Here is a 23,859-nt window from a genome sequence, read left to right as displayed (position 1 = left end):
ATTCAGACACTGATTCCTACCTTTCCAGATGAATCAGGAGATGCACGGCGCTGCAGCAGGAGTTTCGCCACATCAATGCTTCCATATTTAGCTGCCACATGCAGCGGTGTGAATCCTTTCTAAAAATGTACAGGTGGGAAAAACCAAAAACATTAATATAATCTTAATTACTTGGTTTTAAAGAATAATCCCTACATATTCTCAATGCAATAACTGCTTAGCCCTCAAATTAAAATCAAATTTTATCATTAAAGGAACTGAAAAAATAATTAATCATAACTTCCCAAGGGTCCATAGCATATTTCCCAACTTGCTAAGTATTTCCACCCCTAAAAGGAAATAAGTTTCAGGTGCTAAGTGAAACAGTTTTATTTCAGGAGGCCTTTACACCATCAATGTTGTTCTAATGTTCGAACCTGAAGTTTAATTTATATTTTGAAATTTGCATATTGTAGGTTTCAGTTTTTTGTAAGCTGCTTTGAAAATTATTATTTTATTATTATTATGATCTGAAGTTATTATAGACGCCTGCCTTTCTTTCTTTCTTTCTTTCTTTCTTTCTTTCTTTCTACAAAAAGTAAATGAACACAACTTACAAAATTAAGACATCCCACTTACCAAATACATGTTGAAAGGCAGGGCGTTTGAAAGGCAGGGTGTATGTGTTGAGTGTGTGTATACTGTATATATGCAGTATCTGACATGCAGTATCTGTGCATGCATTCAATTTTGCTATGAGATATTCCTTCTCAGCAACTGCCTTCACAGTACCCCCTGACTGTTTCCTAAACTCCCAGGAGTCTGAAAAAAGCAATTTGTGGATTTGGTAATAGGAATTGTAGGTCAAAATTCTCTGCATTATCAGCAGGTTCCTGTACACAATTCTCATGTCAGCTTTGAAGGTGTGTGGACTATTGATAAACTTGAACTCATGTCATATCTTCAAAATGTCTTCACTTCTTTTAACTGGTGTAAAACCATTTCACCTCCAATTTCCGTACTGGGTGGCGCATCCTCTTTTGTAACAACCCATATTCTTTACTAGGGAACAATGAATGCAGCTATTTAAATAACTCATCAGGTCTAAATCAAGCAACTCTTTAAGAATTAATCATCTGAATACAAGTCACACACACACGTTCACCCCATGTATTTTAGCTGTCTTAATAATCATCTGCCTGTGATCAAATACCTCTTGCTCCGAATCACTGTGCCAGTTTCGGGAAACCGGCACTTAGAAAGTGATATGTTAAGGTGAACAAGGTAATATGGCAATGGTAGCTCTATCAGATATCACTCAGTTTATGCACATATTAAATGTATTATAAACTGCTTTTACTTTACAGTGCTTACAAGCAGGTTTCCTCAAGCTGGTGCCCTCCATACTTTTTTGGATTCCAACTCATGACCACTGAAACGTCTGGAAGGAAGACTGCTTTGGAGAATTTACTTTAGTCAAACTCAGGACTGGCGCTGCAGACTCACTATCTCAATGCCAACACCATTACTACTTACCTGAGTGGTGAGTGGGCATGGTAGTAGTGAGATCAGGATTGTGCTGGCACAACAACAATGGAGGCAATGAACTCTATCCATTGGTGTGCCTGGGCATCCTTGATCTGACTACTGCCTTGCCCTGTCCAGAGAAGCAGTGACACTGGTGTCAGGAGGACAACGCTCCACTGTGCCAGCCACTTCTAACTTAACTATAGCTCTGCATTTTTTCAGCACCTGCATGAAAATTCGCTTTTAAATGTACCTTTCTTCTCAATATTTGGGATGAATTAATCTATCAATCTCAGTTTCTCCCTGTTTCTGATTTTTCCATCTTCAGTTTCCTACATTTCCACATCAGTTTGTGTTTTTTTTTTAAAGAAAATAAGATCCTCAAGAAAATTCATCTGAATTTTAACGTGAATTTCTTCCAATACACACAAAAAAACTTACAAAGCATATTTCCCCTAATAATAAAGCATTTCGTATGTTACTTTCACTAATATATATGCATTTTAATGTACACTTTTATTTTAGTACATGAAGTTTTGTACACATTACTTGGCTGAAGAACTGCACTGCAAAATTCTGAGAACTGGAATTTTGAAGATTGGCTGTGTTTTGGTTCATATATTGTTTTGGAAGGTGTAAATTGGGTAGCTTTGGCCTTAAATGAAATGGAATTTAATTTCTCCCCCATCCCTACTCAAAATACACATTTCTAAATATATTCTGATACTAAGAATTTTCTGAGAGTAAGACCCATTGACCTCAATCAATCTTCCTTCTGAGTAGACACCAAGCGCTTCATCAAATCCTCATCTTTCCTCATCAGGTCTCTCTATCTATTGTATAGGAATAAGGATGCTTGCTTAATTTGATGGTTGTGAATTTTGATATGACCTGACCTGCTCTATACCTTTCAGATGATTGGAACTTGGAGAACTGTGCTGTCAGTTCCAATCTGGAAGGTGTGCATCACGTCAGTTCATATCAGAATTCAAAACAGTCAAATTAAGCAAGCACCCTTATTCCCGATCTATAGAGAGAGACTTGATGAAAACTTAATGGAAGTTCAATACTAGCATTAGCCAGCTCACTATTAGACTGTTTGTACCAAAACTTCAGATTTTACCTTGGTAGCCAAAGAGTGTGCTGCACCTGCTTCCAAAAGAACTGATGCTACATCAACTTGACCTTCTCGGGCAGAGATGTGCAGCGGTGTATACCCATTAGTAGTTGCTGCATCTGGGTGTGCCATGTGTTGCAGTAACAGCTGGACAATTTCTGTTTTACCCAAGCGAGAGGCAATATGCAATGGAGTCTGTTCCTCCTACAACTCAAAGAAGGACAGAAGTTAGAGTGGGACTGTTGTTATTAAAGATGAAGCCTCATTTCCCCCAGTTTCAAATAATTATTCTAGATGTGTTCAAAAGGTAGATACATACGGAATGTTTTCTCCACTACAAATAAATCTACAAAATTACCCAAGGGCTGGGAGTGGGGGGCAGGGGGACGACCTGTAGATAGCACACTCAGAAACTCTTCTGCTTTTGTAATAAAGTGCAGAGTCAGATATATGAAAACACCTACCCTTGCTCGGGCATCAACTAGTGCACCATTCCTCAGGAGGCAGCGCACCACTTCCACCTGTCCTGCACGAGCAGCCATATGTAATGCAGTCTCACCACGCTGAAAAAAACAAACCCCAGATTTTTTAATGTGTTAGCCACCCGAATGAACACCTTATTAGTTTCATTCATACTGGTCAGTGTTCAGTGCAATGGAAGCAAAGCCTCTACTCCTAATATCCAAAATGTCCCTAATGCAAAGCTAGTCAGAACATAAGAAAACTATGCTGGATTTGGCCAATGGCCCATCTAGTTCAGCGTCCTGTTCTTCCATTGGTCAACCAGATGCCTGCAGAAAGTCTGCAACATGAGTGCAAGAGCCCTGTGATCTCCAGCAATTGGTATTTGGCAGCAATGCCTCTGACCATGGAGGCAGAAGATGAGTGAATATCCTCCTAGTGGTGCAGCAATAAAAGAGCTAGCACATTTGCAAAGCTAAGAAAGATCCAATATGGTTTCAAACTGGATGGGGGACCATGCACTGGGATTCCTGCATTGCATGGGGTTACACTAGATAACCCTCAGGGTCCCTTCCAACCAGTGCTTTTTTCTAGAAAAATAGGTGCTGGTACTCACCATGAAGTTGTTACAGTAAGTGTCACAATTTTTAACAACAACAACAACAACCAAAAACAGTGCCTGTATTGCGTACCCTTGAGTACCCCCTGGAAAAAACCCCCACTGCTTTCAGCTATGATTCCATTTAGCAATTCCTCCTAAAATGCCACTGCTGAGCATGTCTTTGAGGGCCATATATCTAGAAACAAGAGGCTAGATTAATCTTCACCAATGGGGGGGGACTATCCCTCCAGCCAGAGAACCTGGCGGTGCTGTACTTGGACTTATGATGACATCACTGAAGACCCAGAAGGAGGATAGGGGTGGTTGGACCCCTTTAATCAAAGCAGCTCCTTTCTAACACTTAGGATGCACATATTGCTGCTTCTATATAGGGCTCAGTTTGCTCCTTGCTGAAGTAACATTGAAGTGCTATGTTTCTAGAGCACAGCCTGAGCCCTGATTCAGCGGGAACCCTTCCCCTCACCTTGAACTAGCACATTTTGCCCAGTATCTAGCCTGAACCTCACCCTATACCCAGCCTGAGTTCTGCTTTGCCTCACGCATCACCACCTCAATCATGTCTCTGCCAGCAGACCAAATAGGATGGAGATGTGGACAGGAGAGGAATAACCCTGCTCACAACCAGCAATATATAACCTCCTGATGAAGAGACTATAATTCAGTTGACAGGACACAACATGACTAGGTCATCTCTCTGGTAGTTCCAGATGTATCACGGTGTTTCTACAGATCTTTCCATAATCCAAAACATATTATTCACATTAGAATAGTTCATGAATCTCCACGAGACTTTTAGTTTTGCAGACCGTTCAAGTTAAATTTAACTTCTGAAAACAATAACTGATTCAACTGTCAGGTTTAAGTGATAATAGGTAAAGGTAAATGGACCCCTGACCATTAGGTCCCATCATGGCTGACTTTGGGGTTGTGGCGCTCATCTCGCTTTATTGGCCAAGGGAGCCGGCGTACAGCTTCCGGGGCATGTGGCCAACATGACTAAGCCGCTTAAGGCGAACCAGAGCAGCGCACGGAAACGCCGTTTACCTTCCCGCTGGAGCGGTACCTATTTATCTACTTGCACTTTGACGTGCTTTCGAACTGCTAGGTTGGCAGGAGCAGGGACCGAGCAACGGGAGCTCACCCAATCACAGGGAATCAAACCACCAACCTTCTGATCGGCAAGCCCTATGCTCTGTGATTTAACCCACAGCACCACCCACGTGATAATACCAAACAATAATCAGGTATTAAAAACTTCAGATTGAAATGTTTTTACCGTCTATTTTATGCTCCTTGGTTATTTTCCCAGCTGTAATTTTGTTAACTTTTGTTAATTCTCTATTTATACATACAGTTAATTTTGCCATGTATAATTTATTCATGGAAATTATGAATAAATTATACATGGCAAAATTAACTGTATGTATAAATAGAGAATTAGGACTGGCTTCACTTAAGCAATCTTGATTGTTAGTAATAAATATTATAAAAGGCTATTTGCCTTTACACTTGGATGATTTAAGCATTTAGCAAATAGCACAGGCAAAAGTTGAATCTGACGCGTAATTAGATTTGGGCAGCAATCTTATACTTACTAGGAACTAAATCTCAATGAATTCAAAACAACTAACTTCCATGTAAACATGTTTAGAATGAATTATTTTCTTTCAAGGGCAATTTTTAAATCAAAGTTTATTTTGAAGACTATTGATGGTAGCTAGAGGTATGTTTGTTTATGTACACAAACACTTATTACTATAGTCAAGTCAAGTCTGCCAATACCACAAAGGTGTCATTTTTTAAAAAGTCAGGGAACCTGAAATTTGTTAATCTATTGCATTTATATAATACCTTTTCCTCCAAGGAGCTCAAGGTGGTTCTCCTCCTCCTCATCACCATTTAATTCCCACAAAACCCTGTGTGATAGGCTAGGGGTTTTGAACTCTGGTCTCCCAGGTCCTAGTCCAAAACTTTAACCAGTACACCACACGGGCTCAAAGCAACATTGCCTCTTAAACACTTAAGATTTTCTTTATTGAGAAGTTAAACATATATCTATATATAATAACTAAACCAAAGACAGACAGAAGAGCAAAAGAAAGAAAAACACATCCTCCCCCCCCTTTTGTATGCATTTATGCAATACAAATTTATAGGGAAGCTTAATAAATTAACGATACCAAATGTAACATTTTGGGTAACACACATGGCAGTGCAGCAAAACTATGATTACTCAGATGTAAGCCATACTCACAATGTTAGTGACATCTGGAGAGGCTCCATTCTGCAGCAGAAGGAGAACTATGTTCAAATGCCCCATAAACGCAGCCACATGTATTGGTGTAAGGCCCGACTGTGAAATAAAGCAACAGCAATTTTACTCCTCTGCAGAGTGCCTTTAGGATCTTCCTCATTTATTTAAAAGGAGAGTGCGGAACTAAGAGAAGGAAGAAATAGTGGGGAGAGATGCTTCTTTAGGAAATTTCTCTACCTCTGTTATAGCTTGGATAGAAGCCCCGTATTTCACCAGCAGTTCCATGACTTTAATGCGATTTTTCTTGCAAGCAATGTGCAGTGGAGTAAAACCATTCTGTGCAAAAGACAATCAGGTTAGTTATAGCATGCACCCCTCAGTTCTCATACAGCGTTAGATTATCAGATTTTCTTCAGTAATGTCAGGTTCCGACATACTGAAAAAGCATATACTCCAGGGCCAGTTTATTCCCATTTAATCCCAGCATGAATGAAGACACAGAATGTGTGAAGCTAAAGTGCCTTTTTGAAAATACAAAATGTGTCCCATCTGCAATTTAATTTGTGTGGTGATCTTCACATGAAAAATAGTGCTATCCCAAAATGTGTAAATATGATTCACAGCACTATGGTTTTAAAATACCATTTTCAAAAGTCCTTCACACATAGCCATTTTGAAAGTAAATACTCCATAACTTTCCCCCTTCTTTTTATTTTAAATATTAGGAAAAAATGGGAGGGCATGTCTTCACATCTCTGATTTACTCTAAGTTTTAACTGTCTCACTAATTAATGCCTGTGTTAGAGAAGCGAGAATGAATGGTGTTGTTGCTTGGCTCTTCTTTTTCTAACAGTTGCTAAAAGGTAATGAAAACATATCACCACTCCTGACTGAAGCCACTTATGTTTGACAATTAGCTTAGGTGTGACATTGGTCTCTAATGACTAAGTTCAGTAATTTAATAGTTTAAAAATCTGTTGAAACATACCAGAATTATCTGTTGTTTCATCTGGAAATGTGAAATCATACATTGTGTGTGTATGTTTTATAAATAAAATAAAAATAAAAGCTGAGTCATCTGGTTTATCATGGAAAAATCGAGAACAGGGCTCTTTTCTGGTATCAGATGACACAGCTACTGCTTAAAGGATCATATATGCTAGGGCTTTCTCTCTCACAAACCTCTGGGGACAGGGCAAGCATGAGCAACCCCTTTCTCAGGCTGACACTTAGCAGCTTTAACCTGTGGTGAGTTAGCAGTACACTTCTGCCACTCCATGCAAGATTCACTATTTGACATGCCAAAAGTAACATTTGACGTGGGATGCCAAAACGCGAATATTGCACATGGCTGTAAAGAGACCATGAACTGAAAGCCAACACAAGCAACATTTTTCCGTTCAAGTTGCAAGTTGGATTATTATGTATCTATGTATGTATGCAGCAATATACGACAAGGTTTTGATTAAGGCTTGCTGTTGTGTGTATTACTTTGTGCCACTAGGAGGCCAGTGCTCTTCAAACGGCTTTTTATGAAGCACTAAGCATCAGAACTCTGTAAAGAATGAGGACACTAGGAATTAAAGTGCCATTTTTAAAATCTTTTTCTTTTTTTCTTTTTTATGTTAACTGTGAAGCTACTTAATTTTTAGATACACTATTTCTGAACTAGAAATAGTTCAGAAATAGTCCTGTTTTGGAAATAGGCAAACATGACAACTGATGGGAAGTGATATTAGCAGCTTCTGTTAAACCAAATGTTCACATAGCATCAAAGAAACAGAAGATCCTTCTCTTTACGTAGTTTCCAGACAGAGCTGTTTTAGTCAATTAACTGCAATTTTAGCTGCTTTAAACTTATGAGTGTATCGGCTAGAATAAATAATACAAGTAAAGTTGTGAGAATAGCCATCAACAGCAACAGCTTACCTATTATACATCATAAAAACATAATTCTTCCTTTGGAGAGGCATATCAATTGAATTGTCTGAGCCATAAGCCAATTGATGCCAATTACGTCAACAGTCTGGAAACCTGAATTTCAAACACAGCTTGTTTTAAATGCCAATTAATAATCAGCATAGGGTGGAGTCTACTTAGACTGCAATCCTAATGGACAACTCATGGTTACTTCTGTGTAAGTGGGGTTGTATTGCAGCCTTAGAATCCATGTTGCTGAAATATTAAAGAGACTATATGGCAGCTGCGAGGACGGTTAATGCACTGCAGAGAACTTGGGCCAGAATTCAGAGAGCTGCTTGGACACACACAAGGGGCTTGCATTGACTTGGTGGATTTTATTTTTAACCATTGACGCTCACCATAATACAAACTATTTTTGAAATGGAGTGGACCTTACAAATAGTTTGCTGTGAGGCAAGGGAGGCTTGGGGGGAGGAGGGGGTTGGGAGGGGAAGAGAAGCCCAAAGCCACCTGCTAATAGATCTAGTTTCCTTGCCTCCCCTGAAAAAGGCTGTAACCTCCTACAAGCAAATGTGAGTTCAGTGTGAACACACCTACTGAATTAGAATTATTAGGCAGTAGCAGAGACTGCAATGTCTAGAATCACACATTAGAACCATTAGATTGTCATTTGCGTAGCTCACTACACACTCCTTTCAATACAGAATGCAATGTGTACCCCTTTATTGCAGGGAGCAATGGGGAACCCCCTGAAGAGGTAGGAACTGCATGCACACATGAGAGTTCGGACAGTCACAAGAAGCAGCTGGATCAATGTGACTGTGGCTCTCTGCAGATGCTCCCCCTCCACACGAACACTGAATGTGTGGAGCAGGAAGGGGCACCATGTGCTTGCTGGCTTCAGCCCTGGCATCTGTAGTCCAAGAGGCCCTGCCCCCATAATGCCCATGCAAGCTGCATGGACACTGGGGGCAGAGGCAGTAGGCATGCTAACATCAGGGGTAGAGGCCAGTAAGCACTGAGTCCTTTTCATGCATTCACTGCATGTGTGGAGGAGAATGTCCAAAGACCCCTTGTGTTCCAGTAGAGGTACAGGAAAGGTTTACCAGAGCACGAGCATTTGGATTTGCTCTCTTGTCCAGCAGAAGTTTGGTGACACGATAGTGGCCACAGTGTGCAGCAACATGGAGGGCAGTCAAGTAATCCAGCGTGACATCATCGACAGGAGCTTTGTGCTGCAGTAGGTGTTTGACACACTCCACGTGGTCACCTTGGGCTGCCATATGAAGCGGAGAGAGTCCATTCTGCACAAGACATAAGACCAAAGTTCAAAACTGCATCAGACTCACAGGTCTTACATGGAGTCCACTGAAATTAATAGATATGACCGATTTATGCCCAATAATGTGAGCACCCTTGCTGCAGCAGAAGAATTTCAAAATAACTTACAAACCCTACTGGAATAGTAAAAACACAGCACACTGACTAGGAATTGCCCAATTATTTGGTTAGAAGGGGTACACAACCCTCAAGGATATCTGCACATTTGCTTGGAATGCACCCATGGAGGGCAAACAAGGGAATGCTCCTGTATCCCTAATTTGGACCCAACCTGCTGTCTACCACATTTCCAGCAATGTGAATTGAACAAGGTTCATCTGAGATATTCTCATGTGACTTTGTTGAACACACTCCTGGTTGTGGGAGAAAATGCAGGAAAACATTCCTATACATAAAGAACAGTACAAAAGCACTAATCTAAGTTAGACCTCATTCTCCAGGCTGGTGTGTGGCGGCCTGAGTTAAAGTCTACTTGTGTTTATGCGCAGGAATCCAGCAGAGTATTGCTATATATGTCTGTACCACAATTTACGCACATTCCAGATTTTATGCTTTATGCATAAGTACTGTAATCTACCTTGATATTTCAAAACCAGACAAATGTCTAAGGCCTCTTCTATTGTGAGTTACCCACCTTGGTCCTGGCAAGCAGTGGAGCACCTCGTTCTAGGAGTAGTTCTACAACCTGGTCGTGTCCACTTCGTGCAGCGCAGTGAAGTGGAGTCAGTCCATCCTTTAAAAAAGCAAAAACAGTGAAATGTTTATCATACCCAACACTCTTGTGCTCATGGAATACAGTATTCTGCACCTACGAACACCCCCCCCCCAAAAAAAACACCTGCAGCAAAATTGGGCCTTTAATATGAGGAGTATCGTTGGGGTACTAATTGTCACTCAAATCACATGGTATCATTCAAGGTCCATCACCACTTATGAAGCTGTGGCATGAAGAGACATTACAGAATTCAGGTAACCAAAGCGATCAGCTGCCACTCTCCCTATCCCCATGGGCATAATTATTTCCTAGCAGCTTCCACATGGCTGTGGTAATGTATACCAGTCCCCAGTTCTTAAGCAGAAGAAAGAGAAGAAGCATTTTCTGCCAATATCTTTCTCCACTATTTTGGAATACCTGTGTTGCCTCAGGTTACTTTTGAAACAGGGGTAAAAAACACAGTGCTGCGGAGGTTTGGGCAAGGGGGGAACTAAAAGGGAAATGGAAGACCTTAAAAACATAACATGGAATCAACAGTGGAAGAAGCCTTAATTTAAGGCTGAAAAGCAAGCAGGCCCTAAGAACCATTTGGCAAACTTGCTGTGACAGCACCGTCTCTTTGCTGCAGAAGAACATCCTGTCCCAAAGCACTTGCAAGGCTTCTCTGCCACTGAACATGACGGTTAGCAAAAGAGAAGTCTATGAAAGATTTAGAGAACTGAGTGCATCCTAGGTGACTCTAGACCTCGGAGAGCAAAGAAACGTGGAAAGAATAATTGTGTTCAAAGTAAACTCTGAAGGACACTGCTATATGAAGGAACAGAAGGAAGGCACACAAAAGAACATAAATTTACCCAAGTCATTTTGGATGTTGTTTTTGTATAGATTTGCAAACATACCCGTGAACGCCATAGGACACAATTCAACAAGAGTTACTTGCAACTAAGTACTGAAATCTATGGAATAGAATTTAAGGCTTAATGACCTCTGTAGTCCATGCATTCAGAACCCTGAGGCTGGATTACTGAAACACACTCTATGGGGGGCTGCCCTTGGGCATGAACCAGAAGCTCCAGCTGGTGTGGAATGCATCAGCCTGACTGCTGATGGCAGTACGTGACCAAAAACATGTGACATGACTGGTAAAACACCTGCACTGGCTGCACATCTATCAAAAGATCAGGGAATGCTGATTTCAGTAAGGTTTTTGACAAAGTCCCCCATGATATTCTTGCAGGGAAGCTGGTACAATGTGGGTTGAACATGGTAAATGTTAAGTGGATTTGTAGATGATTGGCTGACCAAACCCAAAGAGTTCACTAACGGTTCCTCATTATCCCGGGAAAAAGTGACAAGTGGGGTGTTGTAGGGTTCTGTCCTGGGTCCATTGTTGTTCAACATCCTGATAAATGGCATGGGTGGGGGATTGAGCAGATGACACCAGACTGGGAGGGGCAGCTAATGCCACAGAAGACAGAATTTGGATTCAAGATTACCTTAACAGATTGGAGAACTGAGCCCAAACTAACAAAATGAATTTCAATAGGGACAAATGTAAAGTTCTACATTTAGGCAGGAAGAACCATCTGCAAAATTATAAAATGGGGGCACCTGACATTCCAGTAGCACATGTTCAAAGGATCTAGGGGTCTTAGTGGAAAACAAGCTTAACATGAGTCCAACTCATTAGAAACAGCCAGCATGGTCAATTGCCAGGAATGACAACAGCTATTCTCCAGCAACATTTGTCATGCCACAGGTTCCTACCCCTAGCAGCAAAATAAATCCTTGTTAGGTGAAAGTCACTTGACTGCTGCAGTTACAGCTTCTGGATCCCAGAAATACACTGAAAGTAGCAAAACCAGAATAATAGCCCATTTAGCCCTGGTGTAGCTCCTCTTTGGCACCAGTGGCTAGGAAGGAACACTAGTGGGGCAGTGGTTTCCTGTAATCAAAGGTATCTCAGTTCTCCCACTGCTGAAGGTGCTGCCATGAAACTTCTAGCTTGTTTTGTAGAAGCACAACTTCACTGCTTAACCAAAGAATGTCTAAAATATAGGGTAGAGACACAAGGGAAATAATTTATTCCTCTGGTTCCCTGTTTGGGTCTCTAAAACAAAATGAGAAATACACCTGAGACAAGATAAAAGCTGTACGGAACATGCTGCTACCTTACAGGCCCACGTCCTCAGTCAAACCAGTAAAGGTGTAGCAAAGTAAATAAGAGACACGGGGGAATGATTAATGGACTTCAATGTCTGTACACTAATGCGCAAAGCATGGGAAATAAACAAGATGAGCTTGAGCTCTTGGTACAGCAAACTAAATATGACATAATAGGCATCACTGAAACCTGGTGGGATAAGTCCCACGATTGGAATGTAATAATGGGGGGGATACAATCTATTTCAGAGAAACAGACCAGACAAGGAAGGAGGAGGAGTGGCGTTATATGTCAGGGATGTGTATACCTGTGAAGAGATCCAAGATTTAGAACCTCAAAGCCAAAGTGAGAGCATTTGGGTCAAAATTAAGGGAGAGAAGAATAACAGAGACCTCATTGTGGGAGTTTACTATAGATCCCCAAGCCAAACGGAGGACATAGATGATGCCTTCCTGGAACAGATGGCCAAGCATGCAAAAGGAAGGGAGATAGTAGTAATGGGGGACTTCAATTACCCGGATATTTGTTGGACGTCAAACTCAGCCAAGAGCATAAGGTCAAACAGATTCCTCACTGGCCTTGCAGACAACTTCATTGTCCAGAAAGTGGGAGAAGCAACAAGAGGAACAGCCATTTTAGATCTGGTCCTAACTAATGTCGATGACCTGGTTAGTGGGGTAGATGTGGAAGGATCATTAGGCGCGAGTGATCATGCTCTTCTGAAGTTTACTATACAGCGGAAAGGAGCAGCCAAGCATACTAGGACTCAATTTCTTGACTTTAAGAAAGCCGACTTCATAAAACTTAGGGAAGTGCTGTGTGTGATACCATGGACAGCAATACTAAAAGGAAAGGGAGTTCATGATGGCTGGGAGTTTGTTAAGAGGGAGATAGTAAAAGCACAACGTCAGGCAATACCAATGAGACGGAAACATGGAAGGTGCCTAAAGAAGCCAGGGTGGCTATCTAAAGAACTTTTAACTGAATTAAGATTAAAAAAGGATGTGTACAAAAAATGGAAAAGGGGGGAAACCACCAAAGAGGAATTCAAACAAATAGCCAGCACGTGTAGACACAAAGTCAGAAAAGCTAAAGCACAGAATGAACTCAGGCTTGCTAGAGAGGTTAAAAGCAACAAAAAAGGCTTTTATGGGTATGTTCGTAGCAAAAGGAAGAACAAAGAAACAGTGGGGTCACTCAGAGGAGAAGATGGTGAAATGCAAACAGGGGACACAGAAAGGGCTGAACTCCTCAATGCCTTCTTTGCCTCAGTCTTCTCCGATAAAGAAAACAATGCCCGACCTGAAGAATTTGGAGCAAATGATTCAGCAAAGGAAACACAGCCCAGAATAACTAAGGAGATAGTACAAGAATATTTGGCTAGTTTAGATGTATTCAAGTCTCCAGGGCCAGATGAACTGCATCCAAGAGTATTAAAAGAACTGGCAGATGTGATCTCAGAACCACTGGCAGTCATCTTTGAGAATTCCTGGAGAACAGGCGAAGTCCCGGCAGACTGGAGGAGGGCAAATGTTGTCCCTATTTTCAAAAAGGGGAAAAGAGAGGACCCAAATAATTACCGCCCAGTCAGTCTGACATCAATACCAGGGAAGATTCTGGAGCAGATCATTAAGCAAACAGTCTGTGAGCACCTAGAAAGGAATGCTGTGATCACCAATAGTCAGCATGGATTTCTGAAAAATAAGTCATGTCAGACTAACCTGATCTCGTTTTTTGACAGAATTACAAGCCTGGTAGATGAAGGGAACGCAGTGGATGTAGCCTACCTTGATTTCAGCAAGGCATTTGACAAGGTGCCCCATGATATTCTTGTAAAGAAGCTGGTAAAATGTGGTCTTGACTCTGCTACCACTCAGTGGATTTGTAACTGGCTGACTGACCGAACCCAAAGAGTGCTCATCAATGGTTCCTCTTCATCCTGGAGAAGAGTGACTAGTGGGGTGCCACAGGGTTCTGTCTTGGGCCCGGTCTTATTCAACATCTTTATCAACGACTTGGATGATGGACTCAAGGGCATCCTGATCAAATTTGCAGATGACACCAAACTGGGAGGGGTGGCTAACACCCCAGAGGACAGGATCACACTTCAAAACGACCTTGACAAATTAGAGAACTGGGCCAAAACAAACAAGATGAATTTTAACAGGGAGAAATGTAAAGTATTGCACTTGGGCAAAAAAAATGAGAGGCACAAATACAAGATGGGGGACACCTGGCTTGAGAGCAGTACATGTGAAAAGGATCTAGGAGTCTTGGTTGACCACAAACTTGACATGAGCCAACAGTGTGACGCGGCAGCTAAAAAAGCCAATGCAATTCTGGGATGCATCAATAGGAGTATAGCATCTAGATCAAGGGAAGTAATAGTGCCACTGTATTTTGCTCTGGTCAGACCTCACCTGGAGTACTGTGTCCAGTTCTGGGCACCACAGTTCAAGAAGGACACTGACAAACTGGAACGTGTCCAGAGGAGGGCAACCAAAATGGTCAAAGGCCTGGAAACGATGCCATATGAGGAACGGATAAGGGAGCTGGGCAAGTTTAGCCTGGAGAAGAGGAGGTTAAGGGGTGATATGATAGCCATGTTCAAATATATAAAAGGATGTCACATAGAGGAGGGAGAAAGGTTGTTTTCTGCTGCTCCAGAGAAGCGGACACGGAGCAATGGATCCAAACTACAAGAAAGAAGATTCCACCTAAACATTAGGAAGAACTTCCTGACAGTAAGAGCTGTTCGACAGTGGAATTTGCTGCCAAGGAGTGTGGTGGAGTCTCCTACTTTGGAGGTCTTTAAGCAGAGGCTTGACAACCATATGTCAGGAGTCCTCTGATGGTGTTTCCTGCTTGGCAGGGGGTTGGACTCGATGGCCCTTGTGGTCTCTTCCAACTCTATGATTCTATGATTCTATGATTCTAAAGTAGCAAATCAAGCAAACAAACACTTCCTCTCTCCTTGCCCAACATAATCTCAAACATATTATTGCAATAACCCTTTCGCATAAGCTTCTATTATTACTGTGGACATGACAGTGAATTGCAAATGAGATTTGTAAAATAACTTTTTGAAACTAGGCATAACAATCTGACATAGCATTTTTTTATTCATGACCGATCACTTCTTCCAGGTATTTAACTCGTAAATTAATGTTTATGCTTATTTTTTTCCCTTAACAGTACTGCCAGTTTACATAAAACTTTATTAAAAGAGTGTTGGCATCTTAAGATTGTTTAATGTATTATTTGTGGGGATGGCCATTTCGTCCCCCACAATGCCATCTCAATGCCATGGAGTGCCAGGTCAGTGGTTGTTGCCATTGCTGGCAGCAGCAACATGCACACATATTTCCAAACAAACATAATTAAGGGGTGGGGAGATAATTGAACCCCATCCACTGCTGGATAATTGTCCTTCCTGCTGGAAAAAAGGGTGAAATGGTTGCCCTGAATACTCTGCTCACCAACAGGTTGGAGAATTTTGAGAGGCCATTTGTGCACAGCTGTGCCTTTAAGGTAACCCTGTTCCCTACCTATCTTCACATGGCAACTGAAACCTGGTGACAATATGTACACCCTTCAAATAGTGCCCTATCAAGGCACAGGCTTCAAGTGTCCTGAAATGAGAAAACCAAAATATGGAGTACAAGAGCAGTGCTCAGCTTCAGTGTGAAAACAGAGCTCATTACTGAATCATGAAAAACCCACTCAGATTAAACCACAGTGAGCCCCACAGTGAGGAAAATTAAATGATTCTGGGAGGACATAATTTTTTGACCAAGCCTGTTATTTCTGAATTCCTGTTTTGATCTGTCTCATTTTCTTCCTTCATTTATTTAGTTTTAGTTTTATTTAACAAAACGTATATACTGCTTGATTGAAAAATACCCAACTCTAGACAATTTACAAATGCACATCTGTTTTTACAATGCTGTTTAACAGCTTCTTTGGGTCTGTTTTATAGTTTTCATATTATTTTTGTATACTGCTGAGAGATTTTTCAATTTTAAGCAGTTTATAAAAGCTTTCAAATAAATTAATGAATAAAGAAGGAATCTCTTCAAATAGCTGTACCTGAATTCAGATCATCTCACCAATTTGTGACTCGTGAGGTGCTCTACATCTCACTGAGTCATGCTGCCAGCTGTAGGACTCTACTGACAGATTCACTTCTTGCCAAAATTCCAGTCCGTTTGATGGCCAGGTCCTATTTTCTGTCTACAACCAGGAAGCAGAGCAACAAGAGTACTATGGCAAATCTCTGGGGCCTTATAAGCTTTACAGATAGCAGGCGGCCTTGTTCATCAGTTCAGCAATTGTCAGCTGTTCCCTAAGAAACAAGTGTTTTGGACCTAGAAGTGGAAAGTCCAGGAAAGGCATAAATCCAGAGGCTGCTCTGATTTCTGCTCAGTAAGCACACCATCAAAAGCCAATTCTGAGGAAGCATTTTCTTTCAGTTTAACAGCAACATTCAGTGGGTTTGTGTATAACTGCAATCACTCAAGAGATATATTGGGAAGGCCCTTAAAGAAACATAATTAGAATTTATTAATAAAGTCTGCCGGTGATAATTTTGCACATTCTGTCAAAATATTAAAGCTTTTCCTTGAGTTTAAGTGTGATTTTCCCTGGTTTTGTATTGTTCACTCAGATACCATCTTTGTTTTCTGCTGTTTGCCACATTTTTCTTAACAGCAGAATGCCGTTTACCTTCCCGCTGGAGCGGTACCTATTTATCTACTTGCACTTTGACGTGCTTTCAAACTGCTAGCTTGGCAGGAGCAGAGACCGAGCAATGGGAGTTCACCCCGTCGCGGGGATTTGAACCGCCGACCTTCTGATTGGCAAGTCCTAGGCTCTGTGGTTTAACCCACAGCACCACCCGTGTCCCTTTGGAGTGGGTTACAAATCGCTAAATCACTGGGATATAAAGGTGCTTTTCTATTCACTTCTCCAATTGACAAATGGCAAAGCTAGACTCACTGTAGCCTTGAAAACTGGCAAGTGTCACATCATTCCTATTTTGTTTTTTATTGCTCTATTTAGTTATGGCCATAGCTAAGCAGACAGAGCAAAGGTAAAACAAAGAGGACATAAACGGTTCAAAGCCTGACACAAGGACACCACACAATAGCGTGACACTGACAAACAAAACCACAAAGCTCTGGAATCTCCCACACTGAGAAGCTGTCAGCAGTGTCCTTGAGAACGAAGAGAAAGGACGGTGCTAAACCTGTGCAAATGAGGGTGCCAGTGCTTTGGGACACTCACTAGGTTCTGTGTGGGTGTCTGTGTGCTAGCAGCTTTGAGCGACACTCCCAGCTGACAGGGGTGATAAGCCAAACAATGAAAGACTTTTAAAATTAGATTCTTTGTGAGAAACTGGAGGTGGTCCTGTACAGATCACATATTGCAAGACTGCACTTTGATCTAGCCAGTTGAGCAATATAGCATGTTCAAAAGATAGGGAATAATGTATAACAAATTAAAGTGTGACCAGTGCAATCACATTGTGCTTTCATGCTTGGATAGAATAGGTGCCTAAACTGCAATTCTAAAATACTTTTGTCTGTAACTCTGTCCCAGAACTGAAGCTTCATTAATCAAAAAGGACAGTTGCTTGCTCTCGCCTACCTTTCATACACAAATGAATCTCTCTCTCTCTCTCTCTCTCTCTCTCTGTGTGTGTGTGTGTGTCTGCAGTACACAACTGTTTGTTTTTCTACACTAGTATGCAAACACAGTATCCAATACGTCAACCAGCAATTATTTGCCAGGGCCACAGACCATTTTTCAGCTCTAAGGTCTTTCTCTTTTACTTCTAAATAAATCTTAAAACCAAAATATATCTGTTGAATTCAAGATTAGCATTCTGCTTGTGGTTTCTCAATTACTGTTAGGACAAGTCCGCTCACGCCTTTTGGTGCCGCAGCGCTGCAGGATGGAGGCGGCTTCACTGGGGCCCCGACGGAGGAATTCAATCTGCAGTGCCCTTCCTGATGGGAGGAGGGGGCATAACCCCCCGCCACCTATCAGTAACCAGATCCTAGCCTGCACCCTGCTTTGGCAAATGGAGGTACAGGCTGGGACCTGGGCTGTGCCAGTGTGCGGAGCTGATGGAGCCAATGGTGGGCTTCCTTCGGAGTCGCCCCTTGCCCATTTAAGCAGTCTACACCTGGGGCACAGCCTGTTTGTTCCTGTGCCAGGTTTCTTCACCCGCCCACCCATGGTTTATGCTGCTAATCAATGACTCTGCTGTGGCTACAGTGGTTGCCGTTCTTTATGGGGCCGGGTAAGAATTTGCCCACCGGACTAATTGGCTCTGGCCTGGTGGGTTTTGCCTACCTCATAGCAATTGTCATAACTGGTTGGGCATTGGGGCAATCCTTTGTTTTGGACGGAAGGGAGGTTGTAGTCTCTGCCTGCCCCTGGGCCAGGGCTGAAGGTACTCCCTCAAATGGCGGTCCCCACAGGGGTCACCCTATTTGATGTTAAGTCTTAGGAACCCCCACCTGGATTGACCATGTGTCACTTTCAGCAGGCGGGCCAGAAGTATTTAGATTGCCCTATGCCCAAGCCAAACCTCTTCCATCCGTATTCAATAAAGTTGTGGCCTGTTTTGACCCAAAACCAGTCTTATTGGTCTCTTATTTATATGGGTTGGTGTATGGGAAGTTCGATGCCTTGTCCTAATCATATCTTCCTTGACTTGTTAACAGTCTATAATTAATTCTAGGAACTCTTGGAAGTTTTGCTGAGAAGTTCAACAAGAGTGGACAGCTTCCTCTGTAAGATCACGTGGCACTGAATAAAATTTTGAGGCATCACTTAAGTAAAGTGGCAAATGTGAAGCAAGAGTGTTCAGTATCCAAAGTTTTTGCTCCGTGGACAGAAGGAATTAGAGTTACTCCTTTCATGAGTAAAACAACCTCTTCAATGAGTGGAAATTCTCCTTTCAGTCACAGAACAAAATCTTTGGACTCAAGACTTGAATGCAAACAATGGCTTCCTTAATGGCTACCTCTAAAGGAATGCATATTGCTGTTCATATTTCTGATCCCTGCATAAACCAACAAAGAAACAGAAGGGGGGAAGGAGGTGCAGGGTGACATTCAGGGAATAGAAACACTCACCCTGGTTTTGGCATCGATCTGCCCTCCACGATCCAACAAGAGCTTCACCATGTTTGTGTTTCCCCTTTTGGAAGCCACATGCAGTGGGGTGATTCCATTCTACACCATGAAAAGAACAAACAAAAAGCATGATGGACTTGAAGAGGTTCAATGGGGATGGCTTTGCGTTTTGACATGATACAATATAGAAGATGCATCACAGCATACAGAAAACAGTTAGCACTGTCCTATCTTGAGAAAAATATTCATAGCAATAATTTGCAAATGCTGTTAAATGGAATTAAAATATATGCATTTTTTATAACTATATAGAGAAAAAATCTGATCTTTGTTATGTTTTAACATTTTGTTTGAATAAACTGAAGTTTACTACAACAGTTCTAATTCATGAGAACCGGGAAGGGGCGGTAATTTTGTATGGAAGACTTCACTTATCTTCATTTAGTAACTAATGAAATTTCAATTGTTAATCAGTATAATTACTTCATTTGAATGCAATAACGCAGGTCCAAATGTTCCTGTTGATGTATGCACAAAAATCTCATGAGAGTAATATGCCTACATAATTTCAAATGTGCACTTTTAAAGGGTATTTTGTGTATCTTCAGGAGGTTCTTCACTGATTTACTAAGCAGCAACAAAAACATTCACCAAACATCGAACATCACAGTCACACTGTATGCAAGACAAATAAATCAATATTCATAACATACTGGTGTGCTTAAATATACAGCAACAATCATAGCACATTAGCTAAGACACAATGAAGCCTATTATTGTAACAAATATCAGCATTAAAAAGGTCCTAATTAGGTGGGAAGGTTTGGTCTCATCCTTCATTTTTTCCAATTGTCATTGCACATATTTCAGTTGTGGGTTAGGTCTCTTGGTAGAAAACAGGAAAAGCAATCCACAGAAATATATTAAGATGCAGATGTTTAGTTTGTACACATTATTTTATTATTTTCTACATTTTGTTGTATGGTGGGTTTTTTGTATTTTCTGTCTACTATTTTTTAAATTGTATCTTAATTGATCCTTGCTAAATTGTTAGTCATCCTGGGAACACACTGTTGAAGGTGTGAGATAGAAACCATGTAAATAAATAAAATATTAAGAAAAGGCAAACCTTAAAACCTTATTCATTTGTGCATGCAGCAGCCAAGGCTGACCATATGTAGCCCTTTCAGGGAATTGTCAATCAAGCTTTCAGCAGTTCAGTGGCAAGATGGGGAAACAATTCTAATTAATAGCTCAGTTCTATGCATGCCTCCTCAGAAGTAAGATCAGTCGGATTTCCTCCCAGGACTGTAGCTTAAATACATCTCCTTGTCCTGAACAGCTGTTATGTGTACATAGTCCCAGCAGCTGGGATGCAGGGAGGGAACATGGACAGGACCCTGTAGAGCAGGTGTGGGGAATCTTTTTTCAGTTTGAGGACCACATTCTCTGAGGGGAACCTTCTGAGATCCACATGCCAGTGACAGGCAGAGCTAAAGACAAAAGTGGGTGTAGCAGTGGATGTGACTCTTACCTTGGCAAGGCTGAATTACAGACATGCAAGAAGCAGGGGTTTTGTACACCCACACCTCTCCATCCAGCAAGCAAGAAGCATTATTACAAATAAGGACACAATCCAGCCAGGTGAAAACACCCAGGAAGGCACAGAGCAAGGCTGATGAGGAGTCCAGGGAAAGCATGGGGAATTGGCCTAGGGAGAGGACCAATTGCCTGACACTGATTTATTTCTTTTTGATAATGGTGATATTGATTTCCCACTTAAAAGATACTCAAAGTGACTGACAAAATTTGTCAAAACAAAACAACCCTTTTTAATCATCAACATCCAGTGAAAGTTTAAAAGCCCACATAAGCATGTTACAGTGGTGCCTCACAAGACGAAATTAATCTGTTCCGCGAGTCTCTTCGTCTAGCGGTTTTTTCGTCTTGCGAAGCACGGCTATTAGCGGATTAGCGGATTAGCGCTATTAGCGGTTTAGCGGCTATTAAAGGCTTAGCGGCTATTAAAGGCTTAGCGGATTAGCGGCTAAAAGGCTATTAGCGGCTTAGCGGCTTAGAAAAAGGGGGGAGCAAAAAAAATTGGAACACTCGCAAGACGTTTTCGTCTTGCAAAGCAAGCCCATAGGGAAAATCGTCTTGCGAAGCAGCTCAAAAACGGAAAACCCTTTCGTCTAGCGGGTTTTCCGTCTTGCAAGGCATTCGTCTTGCGGGGCACCACTGTACCATATACATTTAATTTGGGATAGAAGCCTATACATTGTTTCCTGGAAGGAAGCCCCACACACTCACACTGCAAAAGTACTTCCGCTGCCTGTTGTAAAGCAACTAGAGAAGGAGCCAGAAGGATCCCTTCTAGAGGAAGGGTGCGGTACAAATCCCATAAATAAATTAAAACATTCCATAAAGCAGGTGCCACAGTAGAAAAGGCTCTGTTCCTGGCTACCCATCGTATACTCAGTGGCAAGTGACACAGAACAGGGCCTTCAATGTTACCTACAGCATTCAAGTAGGACATTCATATGAACAAGGAAGTTATTAAGGAAGCGTAGAAATATGTGTGCAGAAGCCTGCTTCTATTTGCATATGGCTAGTAGCTGAACTCCAATGTGAACAGTATATACTACATATCTTAAGCATTAAAGAATATTAAAGAGTTGGAGCTTGTTGTGTGCAAAGTACATATGTGAACAGAGTAATGAGCATAAGGTATTTGCTACAGCACAGCTTTTTAAAGTATGCCAGAAGTTATATTAATAATTCAATTAATGTGTTTTGAAGCATGTGCAAATTTACATTCTTTCCCTCTACCTATAAGTGTATTGTGTAAAGATAATTTATTACAGTCTGATACTTTGGAAAAAATGGGTTATTTGTTGCAAGAATAAATGTAAGAATCATTTACTTTTCATAATTTTTCAAAACAGACTTGTAAATGATTTTTTGTTTTGTTTTAATTTGGACATTTAAAGAAAGTTCATAGAATCAATCATTGACCTCCCTCCTTTCATTGTTCTCTCAATGCACAAAAAAGCAAAGCATCCATACCCTTGCTGTGAAGTCTACAACAGCTCCTCGGTTGAGTAGAAGTGTTGCTACATTAACATTTCCATAGTGTGCTGCTATGTGCAAAGGTGTGAATCCACTCTGCAAAAAAGAAACGGTCTTAATCAGAATGCACCAATTTTTACATAAGGAAGCATTTAACTTTTTGAAACTAGAGAAACATTAACCCAAAGCATCCCCCCCCCCCCGTGCCAACCTATTATTATAAACAGAAGAGTTAATGTTACTACTTCCTGCAACAGGTAACCAAAAGCATTATTTTCCAGTTTAATATCTGGGGTTTTTCCATTTCTATTAATGCAGACAACAACAAAGCAACCTTCTTTGGGTCTTCTACCAAGGAAAACTACAAATCCCTTGATTCTAGCAAGAAACAATGTTCCTAAGCATGCTCAGAAGAGTCACTTCACCACCTGGACTTCCCCAGCTCATTTGACCTAACTAACAATGAGGCAAGCTTTCACCTGGCACAAGTCCCCTCCCCTCACCATGGCCTCCTTGCAAAGAGGCCTATTCTGTCTGGGTTTCCTAATTGTTCCTTAAAAGCCCTCATAAGACCCTTCAAAGTTTTGATAGCATATGATCACAAAACCCAGATGGTTCTTGAGACCAAATGGAGACCCTTGCCAATTCATTTCCATGGCAAATTTAAGTATTGCTTTGGTTAGAAGATTAATTTTTTTTCACCAAAGCGTATTAGAATAATGGTACAGTATAACAGCTACAGTAGAAAATATTAAACTGTACTCAATCTCCCAGTGACAGATTTGAGGCTACTCTTCATTTAAAACCTCCATAAATGCCTGTCATAAAATTAAATGAAACATTTTACCTCAATACCTTTGAGGGGGTTCCCACTGGGATCTCTTCATTTATCAATAACCAACAACTACCCACAAGAACCATGCTGCAGATTAGCATTAATGGAGTCATGGCCTTATATTACATGCAATTACTCTGTATTTCAAATTATCCCCATAGGCCTACTCCCATTTCTAATTCCCAGTTCTTGTTATCTAAAAACAATCTCCACCATCTCAAAAGAACAAGGAAAGAAAAAAACATCAAAGCAGAGGATAAAATATACATTTTTGTCATCGGTGCACATTTAGAAATGGCATTTGGTACAGTTTGAACTGTAAATGACAGGAAAATGCAGCAATTATCTGGGGGAGGGGGGAGTAGATTAACAAAACTGTTGTTTTTGGTACCTCGGTTGTCCTATTCACCATCATCTGTTGCAGCATGTTTTGGAAAAAAGAGGAAAGATATTACAGATTGGCAGAAAGACAGAGGCCTAAATTGTTCGCTGAAATGAATTATTTTGTTGTTATGGGAGAAAGCCTGAGCTAGTATTCAATTTAACTGTATGCAACCCACATTCTCTTGGGCCACAAACCAGTTTCCCACTCAACAGCAACACTGCTTCAGCTTCCCCCTTCCCCACAAGATTGTCAGATTTACAAAGACTGAATTTGATATTAACCATGTGTTAATTGGACTACATATTCAAATGCAAAAAC

At 41.2% G+C, this 23,859-nt stretch overlaps 1 protein-coding gene across 30 annotated transcripts in view; it reads right to left on the bottom strand.

The window, feature by feature from the left end:
• ANK2 (ankyrin 2) overlaps positions 1–23,859 on the bottom strand; it is a 318,251-nt gene that overhangs the window by 74,338 nt on the left and 220,054 nt on the right. For 24 of the 30 annotated variants that reach the window (XM_082236854.1, XM_082236871.1, XM_082236873.1 and 21 more), the window contains exons 7-16: positions 23,548–23,571; positions 22,319–22,417; positions 19,253–19,351; positions 9,860–9,958; positions 8,991–9,188; positions 6,199–6,297; positions 5,962–6,060; positions 3,088–3,186; positions 2,630–2,827; positions 21–119 (exon numbers count right to left, since the gene is read on the bottom strand). In XM_082236854.1, the coding sequence (XP_082092980.1) occupies positions 21–119; positions 2,630–2,827; positions 3,088–3,186; positions 5,962–6,060; positions 6,199–6,297; positions 8,991–9,188; positions 9,860–9,958; positions 19,253–19,351; positions 22,319–22,417; positions 23,548–23,571 (1,113 nt within the window). The remainder of the gene's footprint in view (positions 1–20; positions 120–2,629; positions 2,828–3,087; positions 3,187–5,961; positions 6,061–6,198; positions 6,298–8,990; positions 9,189–9,859; positions 9,959–19,252; positions 19,352–22,318; positions 22,418–23,547; positions 23,572–23,859) is intronic. The other 6 variants (XM_082236863.1, XM_082236868.1, XM_082236847.1 and 3 more) reach the window with 1 other exon arrangement.

This window comes from Podarcis vaucheri (assembly GCF_965113315.1).
Source record: "Podarcis vaucheri genome assembly, chromosome: 9".
In the NCBI taxonomy this organism is placed as follows: Eukaryota; Metazoa; Chordata; class Lepidosauria; order Squamata; family Lacertidae; genus Podarcis; species Podarcis vaucheri.
This window is presented reverse-complemented; position numbering and strand designations above follow the sequence as displayed.